General features: G+C 47.3%; 1 protein-coding gene across 6 annotated transcripts in view; it reads right to left on the bottom strand.

Moving 5' to 3' along the window:
• SGCE (sarcoglycan epsilon) overlaps nucleotides 1-14,539 on the bottom strand; it is a 449,332-nt gene that overhangs the window by 78,126 nt on the left and 356,667 nt on the right. For all 6 annotated transcript variants that reach the window (XM_069648569.1, XM_069648566.1, XM_069648564.1 and 3 more), the window contains exon 6: nucleotides 13,641-13,803. In XM_069648569.1, the coding sequence (XP_069504670.1) occupies nucleotides 13,641-13,803 (163 nt within the window). The remainder of the gene's footprint in view (nucleotides 1-13,640; nucleotides 13,804-14,539) is intronic.

Below are 14,539 nucleotides of genomic sequence, written 5' to 3'. Positions count from 1 at the left end.
TTGGTTGTTGGTAAAGAGGTTAATGGCAATTATAACCTTCAATGTTTGTATACGTGCCAGTGCCTGGTATAACCACTTATCAGAACTATATTGCACTGGTGAAGAATGTACTGTCAGTATATCTATTTCCCACCCCCAAATGATTGGTGTACACCAAGCCGAGGGTGATACATTTGAACTAACACTTTCTTTTTTTTAAAACTTTATTTTTGGGTTTTTCAACTTAATACAAACATTCTCACCCACATTAGGGTGGATTTAACTGTGCGCCGTCCCCACTCCTAAACCTCCCACCTCCCCTCCCAGCTCCACTTCGCCCCACGTTTTGATGCCTCCATGGCTCTGTCCTTTTCCTCTCTGTATCACTCCTTCGAGGGATTAGATCGAGAGATTAGGCAGGTTACAAGTTCGTGCACTGTGCTAATTGGGTGTTTGACGGGGAAGGAGGGGTTTCCTCTGCTTCGTTGATCAGGAATAGTACCACTGGACCCCAGATGTCTGGTGGGCGTGCGTGTAAGGGTAGCCATTTGACAAAGTCTGTCTCCACGTCCTGGCAGTAGAGGATGTCTTTGCGCCAATTGGAGACTGTAGGGGGGGTCCTCGACCCCAGGACATGGCGACTCTCCTGCGGGCGAGTGTTAGTAACAATCCTGCAAGCCTTCTTATTGACGGCGAGAGTAGTCTCGTCATCCCTAGCAAAGCCGCTGTTGGGGTGGGTTGTATCTCCTCTCCTACTATTGCAGCTGTTGTCTCCAGGACTTGGTTCCAGAATGGGGTCAGCTTGGGGCAGTCCCATGCAAGGTGGAAAAAGTCAGCCATCGGGTTCTTACATCTCTCGCATTTTGAAGACATCTCGGGATGTTGTTTGTTCTTCTTCACCGGTGTGACGAAGGTTTGATGCAGATAATGAAAGTGAATCAGTTTAAAGCGTGAGTTGAGAGCTATTTTATGTGTTTGTCTCAAGATGAATGTCCAGTCTTCCTCTGGGATGGTTATTTGCAGGGACTTTTCCCAACGTGCTTTTGCGCGAGTGTTGGTAGAGGTTGCGTCAGTGATGATGTCTGCCCTGTGATACTAGTCTGCCTTCCCCCTGCGCCTGGATTACGTTATGGAGAAGTTGCCAAGTCAGCGGTTGCCGTGGAAAGGTGGGTATATCTAGTTCTGAAATAGATAAATGTGTCAAGGGCGGTGTTACCGCCTCTCAGTTTTGCTTGCTGAGGAGTCATGAAATTTCCTTCGGTGAAGAGCTCGCCCAGAGTGTTTATGTGCAACGTCTCGACCCATTGGTGAAAGACCTTCTCTGATGTCAACTGGATTCCTGGTATAAATTTGACGGGAAGGAGTGGTGAGTATCGTGTTTGAACTTCATACCTTTGGGCGATTCTCTTCCAGATCTTGTATGTTGAGAGTACTATGTTCATGGTGTTATTGGGGACCGGGGTCTGGCTGATGATAACTGCCCTTAGGAGATTGGGTGTCGCCAGGGCTCGCTCTATTTGAACATGCGGTCTAATCATTTGCGTGGAGTACCAAAAGCTGAGGAATTGTGCCTGTGCCGCCCAAAAGTATTTCTCCAGGTCTGGGAGGGCTAATCTTCCACTGGACACCAGGAGGGTCAATGTTGAGTCTGCAACTCTGGCTGGTTTGCCCGCCCACAGCAGCTCGAGGATCATGCTTCTCAGTCTCTTTAGGAAGGATTGTGGTAACAAAATGAGGATGTTGGTGAATAAGTACAAAAAAGCTTCGGCAGGATCACCATCTTAACTAGTGAGGCTTTGCCCCACAAAGTCAGCGGCAGTGTCTTCCATCGTGTAACTTTTTCTTGCAAGGTTTTCACCACTTCTTCATAGTTGTCTCGAAATACGTCATGGCAGCTTAACGACATCTGTATCCCCAGGTAGCGAACTCGGGATGTTTCCCATGTGAACTGGAAGTCGTCGACAAATGTCTTGGTAGCTGGAGTCAGCGGAAATATGATGGATTTAGTCTGGTTAATTTTTAACCCGGATACTGCTCCGAATTTAATTACTTCCCTCATGACTGGGTTCAAGTTTCGGTGGGGTCGCGTATAAACAATACCACGTTGTCCGCGTACAGAGATATGATCAGCTTGTGTGGGCCTATGATGAGCCCCCTGAAGATTTGTTGTTCTCACAGATTGGAGGCCAGCGGCTCCATTATCAATGCAAATATTAAGGCCGAGAGCAGGCATCCCTGTCTGGTGCCGCATTGCAGCTCTATGGATCTGCAACGCAGACTTTCCTGACCCACGATGATGCTGGCTTGGGGTTTGGTGTGTAATAGAGATATCAGCTTGATAAAGCGGGCTCCTAGGCCCATCCTGGTGAGCACTACGAAAAGAAACAGCCATTCCACCGAGTCGAATGCCTTTTCGGCATCAAGCAGAACTGCGACTGCCTGGAGGGAGGGATCTAGGGCTTCGATGATGCCAAATAGCCTTCTGATTCCAAAGGTCGTGTTACATCCGGGTATGAATCCAGCTTGGTCTGCGAGCACCAAAGCAGGCATCCATGCCATAAACCTGTTTGTGAGCACCTTCGCTAGGATCTTGTTGTCACGGTTGAGCAGGGAGATGGGATGGTACGATGCACAATTCTCTGGCGGTTTGCCAGGTTTGTGTAGGAGGACTATGTTGGCTTCGCATGTGGACTGAGGGAGGGAACCTTTTTCCAGCGCCTCCTCATAAAGTTTGGTGAGGAGGGGGGCCAGGGTATTTGCAAATGCCTTGTAAAACTCTCCTGTCAGGCCATCGGTACTGGGGGCTTTGGAATTTAGGAGGGTGTTGATGGCCTCGATGATCTCCTCTGGCGTGCTGTGTTCATTGAGGGGTTCTCGTATCTGTCCCTCAACCCAGTATAGTTCCGTGTTTTCTAGCTACTCACGTAGCACATCTGAGTTCACGTTGTGCCTTGAACTATATAGTTCCTGGTAGAAGGTCCTGAATTCTTCTGCAATTCCCTCGTCGGTGTGTATCAACACACCTTGTTTGGAACATATTCCTTCTATTGGTGTTAGTTTTCAATCTGCTTTTATCAAATTTGCTAGGAGGGCTCCGGGCTTTTGGCCTTCACCGTATTGGCGAACTTGCCTGCGGCAGTTCAGGAACTTTATTTTGCGTTCTGCTGCAGCACTGAACTTCTGTTGTTCCTCTTTTAGGGCGGCCTGTGAACCTGGATCGTTCATGTTTATGCATCTAAGCTCGAGTTGTTTAAGTTGCTCTTCGCTGGCGGTCAATTCCCGCCTGATGAGTTTAAGGATGGCATTTTCTTTGGCAAGGCAGATTCCTCTGGTGAAACACTTTAGTCTTTCCCATATCATGCTCGTTGTGGAGACCGTACCTATGTTGGCCTCTAGGAATGCAGAGATCTCCTCTCTTATTTCAGATGCAAATACTTGGTCCTGCATGGAGCCTGCTTTAAAGCACCAGTGCTGTAGAGGGGGTTTGTAGCTGGATGGGCTGCAGATAAGGGTTACTTGGGGAGTGGTAGGAGAGAGTTTTCGGTAGGATTTGGCAGGGGCCGCATATCATCGGGCTATTCGATGACATAAAAAGGTAGTCAATCCTGGAGTTCGTATTGTGCACTGCCGAGTGAAAGGTATAACCTTGTTGCTCTCCGTTTTTTACTCTCCATGCATCTATGAGGTTGAAGGCTCTACAGATTTCTCGTATTTGGAGGCTGGATTTGGAGATGGATTGTGGCGTGGTCCGCGATCTGTCTTTCTCTGGGTCTAGTGCTGTGTTCATGTCGCCTCCCCAGACTATCGTTGTCGGATCCTGGGCAGAGAGGTGAGTCAGTACCCAGTCAAAGTTGTTCGCTCCAACCACGTTGGGCCCATAGGAGTTGACGGAGATGATTTTTTGGCCCGCGATGATACCACACACCAGAAGCGATCTGCCCTGAGTCTTTCTCTGTGCTTATTAATCGGAAGTTGATTCTCTTGTTAATCAGGATTGCAACCCCTCTGGAGTAAGACGAGTATGAGGAGAAATACCTGTGGCAGCCCCAGTTCCGAGCCCAGAGGTGAACCTTTCCCAGGAGTAGATGCGTCTCTTGGATCATGGCCACGTCGATCTCATGCCTTTTCAAGTATTGTAGAATTTTCCTGGTTTTAGAAAGGAGGTTGCCTCCTCTAATGTTCCACGTTGCGACTTTGAATTGGGAGTTTAATTTGTATATTTACTTTGATTTTGCTTACTCTATTCGGGGGGGTTGAAGCATATCTTGGTCCAGAATTTTGACCGACCTCTGGAGGGTTCTCTGGTGGTCCATGTAGGAGAAGTAGTGGTGGCTGGTGGATCGGGGGGTTGGTGGGTGGTGTTGATTGAACTAGTGGCGCTTTTCCCTCCCTTTTTTCCTGAGTCCCTCCCTTCACGGGCAACCCCCAACTCACCCGTATGTTAACTAGAACAGGTGGCAGTTCCAGGAGTGGTCAGGCCGTCGTCTGATGTCCCACCCATTAACAAAAAACTGTTGAACAAACAAATGCTGTGTTTGGGGCACTTGGGGCTTCCCAAGTATCCCAGCCCTCTGGTACTACATTTAGTGTTTGTTTCGGTTAATTCGTTGTGATTAGCCGATGTGTTTCTCGCCTCTGGCTTCTTCCAACTATGGTGGATTCCTGTGGTTTCTCTCCCTCTGTGGTGGGGCTTGATTGGGATTCCGATTTGGGCAGCCCACCTGGTCTAGGAAAACGTTTGCTTCCTCTGGCGACTGGAAAAAGTGGACTCTCCCGCCGTGTTGCACTCTAAGCCGTGCTGGGAAAAGCATCGAGTAGGCTATTTGGATGTCTCTGAGCCTTTGTCGAATATTGCCGAAGGATCTTCTCTGTGTTTGGCCGCGGGAGAAAAGTCTGGGTAGAAGTGGTTTTTGTCACTTTCGTGATGGAGAACGCCTTTCGCTCTTGCCAGCCGGAGGATGGTGTCGCGGTCTCTATAGTTAAGTAGTTTTGCAATTATTGGCCTAGGCGGCGCGCCTGGGGCAAGTCTGGAGGATGGAATTCTGTGTGCCCTCTCTACAATGAACAAGTGAGATAGAGTTTCCCGGCCGAAGAGGGTTGCGCAGAGCGACTCCACATAGTCTTTCATCTGTGGCTGGTGTTCTCTTACTCCGATGATTCGGATATTATTTCTTCACGAGCGGCTCTCCAAATCCTTGCACTTAGCAATGGTTGCTTTCATTTAGTCTTCTAGTTGGAACACTTTGCTCGATAGGGTAGTTGTCTAAATTGGACACCCGTTGCGCCACTTCGTTTAAGCGTTCTGTGTGAGTGTCCATGCGATGTTGTAGTAGATCTACCTTAGATGAGAGGCCATCCATTTTATTGTTCAGATTACCTATCCCCACTTTGAGCTCAAGTAGGAGTCCTTTGATTTTGGATGGGCTTTTCCCTGTTTTCATTTGGTGGGAGCAACCATATGTGGGCTCCAGCTCCTCTTGTTGCCTGGGAGCTTTCGGAGTTGTGCCACTTTCGAAATTTCGCTTTCTTTGCGATTTGTCTGATTTTCCCATTGCGGCTATGGATTTGATGATGGCTCTGAGTTATAGTTTATATTTCTCTGTGGGTTAGGCGCTTCGCCGAGTTCCCAATTAGGATGGGCAGCTCGAGCCGATCTGTGAAATGTGGAGGGGGAATTGTGAGCTGAAACGGCTTCCTTGTGGGGTGCGACCTGAACGTGTTTATCAAAGCCGCCGCTGTGTCTATTTCTCTGATTTTTAGGCAGGGGGTGAGGCTGGTTCTGGCACAGTCGAGGGTTGCTCCCACCACTCTCCCCCCCGGTGGGGTGTCTCCTCGAGGGAGTTTCTTGGCTGCCCGTTAGCGGTGTCGACTGTCTGAAGGCTTGCTGTGCTGTATGGAGTGCCTGCAGCACCCAGCAGTTAGGGCTTGCGAGGCGTGCTGATGTTTTGCACCTTGCGTGTTTTTGAGGGGAAGTCTTCTCCTGTGGATGCGGGGCTCAGATGGACGCTGCGGGGGTGTGGGAATCTCCCACTGCCCTCTCCGCCAAGGGTAAAAGTCTCGAGATGTTGTGCCTTATTTCCCCTCTTTCGAATAGTGCGGGTGGGGTGGGGCTTGCCGCGCAGCGTTTTTCCTGGTGACCCACTTGTGGTGATGTATGCGCTGGGCGGGGAGATCTAGCATGTTTAAAATGTATTTGGAACCACGCTCCCCCCGTCTTCCCCTGTACCTTAATCCGATGACAGGGCGCCTCTCCTCAGTCGTCGTCTCTGTCGGGTCTCACCGGGTCCTCCGCGCTCCAATATGTTCCGGAGCGGTGCTGCAGTGACCAGGGCTCTGGGATCCAGTGGCGGTCCCAAGTCCTGTGTCTCGGGCGCTGGCAAGTGGAAGTCCGTTGATAGTGGTAGTGTTGAGCGAGGGGGGGCGCTCGCCACTCACCCCGCCGCTCCTCGCTCACCCCCTCGGTGCGAAGTGCTTGTTGCTGCTGTGGCGTGTATTGCTGGCGCTCCCTCCGGAGCTGCGTTGCTGATCCGTCTGGGGCAGGGGGGGTTTTACACATGGCCCCTGGCCGTTGCTGCGTTTCTTCAGCGAATGCCTACGCTGCAGCCTTTTGACCTGGAGCAGCCGCGTGTCCCAGGACATCCGGGCCTCGTTCGCTGTGTGGGCTGCCTTGTGTGGCCTGGCAGCTCGCGGAGGCTATCCTGGATTTCCCGGCCTCGGGGTCAGCAGGCTCATTTGGGGGGGCGGGGGGTCGATTCTTCCCCAAATTTCACAGGAAGAAAGCAGGACGGGTGGGAAGCCAGAAGCAAGGCAGGATAGGACGCTGTTGCACCGGGTACGGCAGGATCGCGCAGGATTAATACGAGGCTGTGTGGGAGCTTAGACCAAGGCGGCCATCTTGGTTGGCTCTCTAGCACCCTCTGAACTAACACTTGCTGAAGTATCTGAAGTCATTACGTAGCCGAAATATGGGAAAACTCCTGGTCCAGACAGGATTCCTATAGACCTTTTCAAAGATGTACAGTTAATCTGGGCACTGATCCTCTTACGACTTTTCAACACTGTTATTCAAGATGGAACTGATCCTGAGTCTTGGCGTAAGGCAGAAACTGTGCCTATAATCAAGAAAGGGGAAAGTTATGTCACATAGAACTATCGTCCAAACTCACTGCTGGATAGCTCAGGCAAAATATTTGTCAAGGCTATTTTGAAACATCTTCAGCAGTGGGTGGACGATAGTCAGGTAATCAGCAGTTTACAGGCTGGTTTTCAGTATGGAAAGAGTATCCTGGACCAGGGTTTTGATTATTCCAACTGGTGCAGAAATACACTGTCCCGAGGACGAAAAGTTGTACGCTGTTTTTGCTGACCTTAAGACAGAGTTCAATGGGGTTCCCCGAGAATTGCTTTGGCAAGTTTTGTCAATGAAAAAAGTCCCAAGTTACTTATTTTCGTCCATACAGCCCTGTATTATGAAAGTGAAGCAGCAGTTAGATTTGGTTTAGCATGGGGACCACACCGCCATTTAAGGTGGGTAAAGGTGTTAGGCAGGACTGTGCTCTTGCCACACTGCTTTTCTGCATCTTTATTAATGAAGCTATTGAAGAAGTAACCCAACATGGTTTGGATCCTCCCAAACTGGGTATAGTGAGATTGCCAGATTTATTTTATGCAGATGATGCAGTGCTACTTTCTATATCCCCAATTGGCTTGAAACGGACAAAGTACTGCTTTGTAAACAAATGTAAAGAGCTTAGCACTAAATGTTGGGAAAATAAAGGTCTTGAGATTCCGCCCACTCAAAATGAGGAGACATGATTTGTGTATTGTGGTGGATGGAATTAGGCTGGAACAAGTGGAAACCTATGATTATCTGGGTATCCGCTTTTCCGAGACCAATACATGGTGTGCCAAAGTGGAAACATCTCAGACCACTCTGGTCAAATATAGTGGAGGAGCGAGAAGTTTGTTCTGCAAGGTAAGAGTGCAATCTCACCTGTCTTAGAAATGTTTAAGAAACAGGCAAAAGTGGCGGCCATGTATGGAGTAAACATGTGGGGTTACTCGATTTGCCGGTTTTTACAAACAGTAGAGAATACATTTTTAAGAACATATTCTCACTGCTGCAAAGTGCCCCTAATGCCCTGCTTGGAATGGAAGTGGATGTGAGTCCTATTGGGGATGAGATTTCTTTAAGAGCGGTTCTCTACTGGGTCAGGTTGTGGTGTATCGTGAAGCCTTGGAACATGTTCTACCAGAAGCGGCGGGCGGGTCTCTGCCATGGATGGTTCATGTAAGAAGGATACAGGTTTCCCTTAATCTCCCAGGGTTGTGATTTAACCCATCCAGTATTGACAGAGTCACTGTTTCGAGAGTTAAGAAATCTGCCCTGACCCTATCTCGCAGAAGGATGGAAGAATCGTGCTCAGCTTTGAGGGTGGGGATAGGATATCTTATTGGCAAACAAGATTTTGGCTATGAAAACTATCTGGATCTCATCACCCTCCCTTTTGCGTGAACAGTCTTTCTGGAGTTTTGATTGGAACCCCGGACCACTTTATGTTGTTCTGTTCAACCGCAGAGCTATCCGCTAGATTGCAAAAAAAGCATTGGACTTCTGCAAGTCTACCGCTAATGCGGATGAGTTGTATTGGGTGGCAAAATATATCCATAGGGCTTGGCTACACAGTCATAAGATATTCATGGAATCTGCATCCTATGGAAATAAATTTAGATGATAAATACATGTTTACTCACCCGTTGAACTTCAATTCACTCTGGGACTACCATAAGAGTTCCTGAAATTGGATTGAACTGGGTCTTCTGAATTAGTGCCTTGGTTCCGTTGGACGAAGCCCATGGTTTGCAGGTGCAGAGGTCTCATCAGGTGCCAGATTATTGGATCCAGCTATTTACTGGTTCTGTGCTCCGATTGACCAAATCTGGATTCTGGACAGCTGGAAACTCAGGACACACCATTTTTGGGATCAGCACTCAAGCAACAACCTTAGAGGACTCCCAGGATGTGATGCAGGTGGCAAACAGTGATGTGTACTTGAAGAAAATGGCTGAAGGTGACCCTCTTGGTCGCCACTCCAGCAGTGGGTGCACTATAGTCAGGTAATCAGCAGTTTACAGGCTGGTTTTCAGTATGGAAAGAGTACCCTGGACCAGGGTTTTCATTATTCCTCCTGGAGCAGAAATACACTGTCCTAAGGACGTAAAGTTATATGCTGTTTTTGCTGACCTTAAGACAGAGTTCAATGGGGTTCCCGAGAATAGCTTTGGCAAGTTTTGTCAATGAAAAAAGTCCCAAACTACTTATTGTCGTCTATACAGACCCTGTATTATGAAAATGAAGCAGCTGTTCGATTTGGTTTAGCAGGGGGACAACACTGCCATTTAAGGTGGGTAAAGGTGTCAGGCAGGACTGTCCTCTTGCCCAACTGCTTTTCTGCATCTTTATTAATGAAGCTATCGAAGAAGTAACTCAACATGTTTTGGATCCTCCCAAACTGGGTATGGTGAGATTGCAAGCTTTATTCTATGCAGATGATGCAGTGCTACTTTCTATATCCCCAATTGGCTTGAAACGGACCAAATGTTAAGAGCTCGGCTTAGCACTAAATATTGGGAAAATAAAGGTCTTGAGTTTCCGCCCAGGCAAAATGAGGAGACAGGACACAACGTTTTCAGGACCAGCACTCAAGCAACAACCTTAGAGGACTCCCAGGATGTGATGCAGGTGGCAAACAGTGATGGCTACTTGAAGAAAATGGCTGAAGGCGACCCTCTTGGTGAGAACAACGATACTGGTCCTGCAAGGTCTCTCATCATGGTGGAGAGCTGCAAATTCAGGAAAATGCTTCTTGTTCCATAAACTGAGGCTATGCTGAGCCCCAAGGCTCAACTCAGGTCGGCAACCATTGCAGCAAAGTAGCCCAGGAAGACATCTGGCTAGCCCACAGGATGGTTCTAGGACTGTTCTAAGTGCTCCCAGCAGCTGGATCTTTGAGCAGAGATTTGAACTGGTTGTTCTCGCCAGTCCAGTGGTCACAGCCCGGATGAAGGTCTTCAGGAGATTTGCAGAGTGACAGGGCTTCTCCGGGCAGTGTTTGTAATCTTCCAATAATGGGTTACAGGTCTTCAGTGGCCTGCTCTCCTTCATAGGGGTCTTGGCTCCAATGATGATTTGTGGAAAGGCTGCAAGAGTGCCCCTTTTATCTAGGATATGGTCTGGAGATGGCCCTAGTCCACCAACGGCAAAGATCTGGACAATTCATACAAACCAAGCATGGACTGTTCAATCCTGGACACCCTCTGGCTACTGGATCTGCCCAGCAACAGACACACCTGCCTTGGATGTGGACTGGGTCCAGACAGACCTAGCCCCCAGCATTCGGCCACACACACAGACCACCAGTTTGCCCGTGAAAGCTGGAGCTTTCTCCAGGAATTGGCTCATCATATATCCCCAGCACACCATGGCAATAAGATGGTCAATATACAAGATGGCCAGAGGACAGGCGAAGGGCACAGCCATTTTAGAGTATATGGTACTCTATATTGCCATTAAGCGGTAAAATGCAAAAGTGCAGGAGACTATAAAAAAGATAACACTACTAAAGTGTCCACTGCCAACATCCTGGCCACATCATGCAAGTAACCACAGAGTTATACGGACACGAAATGTCTCTACCACACTTTTCATTAGGTGAGGGGCATAGGAAAAATAAATAAATAAATAAAGAACTTTACTACGGAGAACAGAGTCCTCCTGCACTGATAGCATTAGGGACTGATCAGTGCCCCTAATTCAGATTAGTTTAGCAAATTAAGTGGAGCAAAAAGCTTTACTTGCTTTACTTGCCTTCAAAAGTCAGAAAAGGTTAAAAACATTAGAAAGCGCCAGGGTGTCCCATTGCTGTCTAGGGAGGAAATGCAGCACAAAGAAGAATCTTTCCTAACACCTGATGACATTCACTTTGTAACTATTTTGCTTATTATGTGTAATTGCCAGTAAGGTCAGTAAGATTTAAGTTCTCGTAGACCTCCTCTTTTTAAAAATAAAATTGGGTTATTACTGCTTTACTCATGGACAATAAGGCTATCGAAATTCCCATATTGCCCTGATCATTGGGTCTATCATTTTGGTCAGCATGTTGGATGAGCAAGAAAGAGTGCGGTTCTATGGCAATCCAGGGCCGGTCTCCCCTTGCTTTAGTCTCTCCAGACATGTCCTCCCATTCCCATTGAGTCCTCTTGCCAATCTATATGTGAGAGTATGAATACCATGGGCCTCATCACAAGTCTGGCGGTAACCGGAGGTTAACTCACAGATGGTTGGGGATAACTAGGTACCTGCACTGTTGGACTGTGAGCCACAGATCAGCAGAAGAATGTAGTGCTCTTCGTTCAGGTGGTTGAGGTTTGTGGATGGTTAGGAACCTGCTCTAGAGAACCGTGAGCTACAGATCAACAGCAAAATGCAGGTGGTTTTCATTCAGGGTGTTAACTCACAGGGTGTCCGCTCATTTGGTCGAAAAAAAAAGATCGACTGACCATTTGGTCGAAACCAAATGGTCGAAAAAAATGGTCGAATTTTAATTTTTATTTATTTATATATTTTTTTTCGTTTTGTTTGCTAAAAAAAACGAATATATAAAAAGTGGGGTTGTCGGGGCAACCCCCCCCCGCCCAAAAAAAAGAAAAAGTCGACCAGGTGGATTTCGACCATTTGGTGTCCACCAAATGGTCATTCGACCATTTGGTTGTCGACCAAATGACTGGTAACCAACTCACAGAGGGTTGGGGATAACGAAGAACCTGCTATATAGGAACATGAGCCATAGAACACCAGGCGAATGCTGGTGGTTAACTCACAGAGGGTTGCAGGTTCCTAGGAACGATCTCTGTCTATAAAGCTGTGAGTCACAGAACACTAGTAAATGCAGATGGTCTTCGTTCAAGAGGTTCATTCACAGAGGGTTGCAGATATCTACGAACTGGCTCTATAGGATTGTGAGCCACAGAATACCAGAAGAAAGCCGGGGGTCCTCATTTTCGAGGTTCACTCACAGGGGTTTGCAGACGCATAAGAACAAGAGCTATAGGAATGTTATTGTTATTGTTATTGTTATTTTGCACTTATATAGCGCCTTATATACCATTGGTATGGTCTGAAGGCGCTTGTAGGTTGAACGCCCTTGGGAACCGAAGTTCAGATCAGTAGAGAGAGTAGGGAGAGTCAAAAGGTGCGTGTGAGCACCGGGTATGTGTGCAGCTCGTGCGGTACTCGTGTAATAGCTGCTTCTTAGCGGTAGGTGTGGTGGTTGAGAGATCAGGAGAATGTGTTCGTTCTGGCAGGATTTATCCGGAACGGATGTGGCTGCGTTAGGCCTGAGGAAAACGCCTGGCTGGGGGTGTGGAACCAGCAGTGATTACATAGAATGATGTGGAGTAAGCGGCGGAATGTTGGTATGAGAACAGTTATACCGAATGGTGTCATAGTATCTCTGTGTTCTAGTTGAGTGGTGATGTAAGGAGAGAGTAAGCATGGTGGTGTGGTATGATCGGTTATATGCTCTTTCACTGAGCACACTTCTAATTGCAACTTTCCCAGAGAGGGTACTGGGCGTATTTCTAAATACAGTTTTCCACAGAGAGGCTATTGGGCATACTTCTAGATTCAGTTTACTAGAGGCTATTGGGCACACTTATAAATGCAACTTTCAAGAGTGTCTATAGGATACATTTCTATAGTCAACTTTCATAGATGTAATTGGGAATACTTCTAAATTCAACTTTACAGAGCGTCTATTGGATACACTTCTATAATCAACTTTCACAGAGGGTATTGGTTGCACTTCTAAATGCAACCTTCATAGCGACGCTATTGGGCGCAATTCTAAATTCAATTTTCTACGGAGAGGCTACTGGGCGCACTATTAAGTCAGTTTTTCAGAGAGGCTTTTCCAGCGAGGGTGTTGGGAACACTTCTAAATTCAATTTACTAGAGAGACTATTGGGCACATTTCTGACCCACAGAACACCAGAGGAACTCAGATGGACTTGTTCAGGAGGTCACTTACAGAGCGTTGCGGATACCAAGGCACTGGCTCGGTAAGAGAATGAGCTACAGTCAAAATAGAAGGATTGATGTGGTCTTCTTTCAGGAGGTTCACACACAAGGGTTGAAGATATCTGGGAGCAGACCTTTTAGGGCTGTGAGTCACAGAACCCCAGAAGAATGCAGATTCTCTTCATTCAGGAGATTCACACCTGGAAAGGTTCAGATACCTAAGCACTGACTCTGTAAGTCAGTCGTGGCCGCAGAATGTCTTCATTCAGGAGGTCCACAAATGAAAGACAAACAATCTTTGACGCTTCTAGCCTAGAGTGAGAAATAGCTTCAGACACTGGTACATTTCTATTTTGGGCCCAAATAGTTCTCTCATTATAGTATGCAACATTACACCCTCCTTAAATGACTAAGTGGTCATTTTAAAGAAGAAATGAGTTAATTGCTCCATGTTTTCAGCAATGGGTTCTCTGGGAGCCCCATATCTAATTTGCATATTAAAACAAGCATGGCTGACTAGTTTTACAGGTGTCCTTTCGCCTGCAGCAGCGCATCATTGTGTCTAAATTGCCTTCTGACTCACCAGAGACATTTTGCACCAGTCTATTTTGAACTGAGCTCGAAATTTCATATCGCAGCTTATGACGGGTTCCATTTCCTGGCTGCACCTCAGCTGGTTCTGTGGGTTCTCCACCTCCCGCAGGCACGAGGAGAATGGCACATCTGCGCCCACCATCACGTAGACCCTGCGCGGGGGAAAAGGGCAGGAAAGCAAGGTTACTTCAGGGGCATGGCACAGTTTGAACCCATTTTCTACACATGCTGTCTCGCAGCTTTTCATTGCCAATGCCCTGCGGAAGAACGTTTTGCAACATTGCCTCGGCACCATCACGTGTTTGTTGTTTACTGTTTATCTACCTGAGGCTAAAGGTGTTGCTATTATTCCTCCGCCCTGATCTTCATTCAGACATCTGAATACAACATGCAACACACAAAAGTGGCACCAATTATTACAGAGCTTAGAAGCCTTAGGAATCCGTCTTGAAGCACTATATAAAACGTGATATCGAAGATATTATCACACCAACAAAAATGCTAAAACATTAGCTTTCAATTCACCTATTTTAACACATTAAATATGCAACTCATCTTCATTAAGTTACTATATATCTTTTTCAGTGAGATAAATTACATATTATTAGGAAAATGTTTTAAGTGCAATTCAAAATGTAACTTTTAAGCGCCGTGGGTTGTGTAAAGGGTACGGTCGATGTGTCCCCCTTTTTATCCCGTCAATTGTGAAATTAAGTTAGGTATGCCATGTCGTGTCCGGCAACGACACGGTTAACCTGGCGTGACTACTCTCTCTCGTCACGCTGAATACAGGGAATCAGGTCTACGCATGCGCTGCCGGGGCAGAAAGAAAAGAGAAAATAAAGATCTGTGTCCTTCATTTTGGCACTGTTGCACGATGGGGCCATG

Source organism: Ambystoma mexicanum, chromosome 2q (genome assembly GCF_040938575.1).
Source record: "Ambystoma mexicanum isolate Mex_15411 chromosome 2q, UKY_AmexF1_1, whole genome shotgun sequence".
Taxonomy (NCBI): Eukaryota; Metazoa; Chordata; class Amphibia; order Caudata; family Ambystomatidae; genus Ambystoma; species Ambystoma mexicanum.
This window is presented reverse-complemented; position numbering and strand designations above follow the sequence as displayed.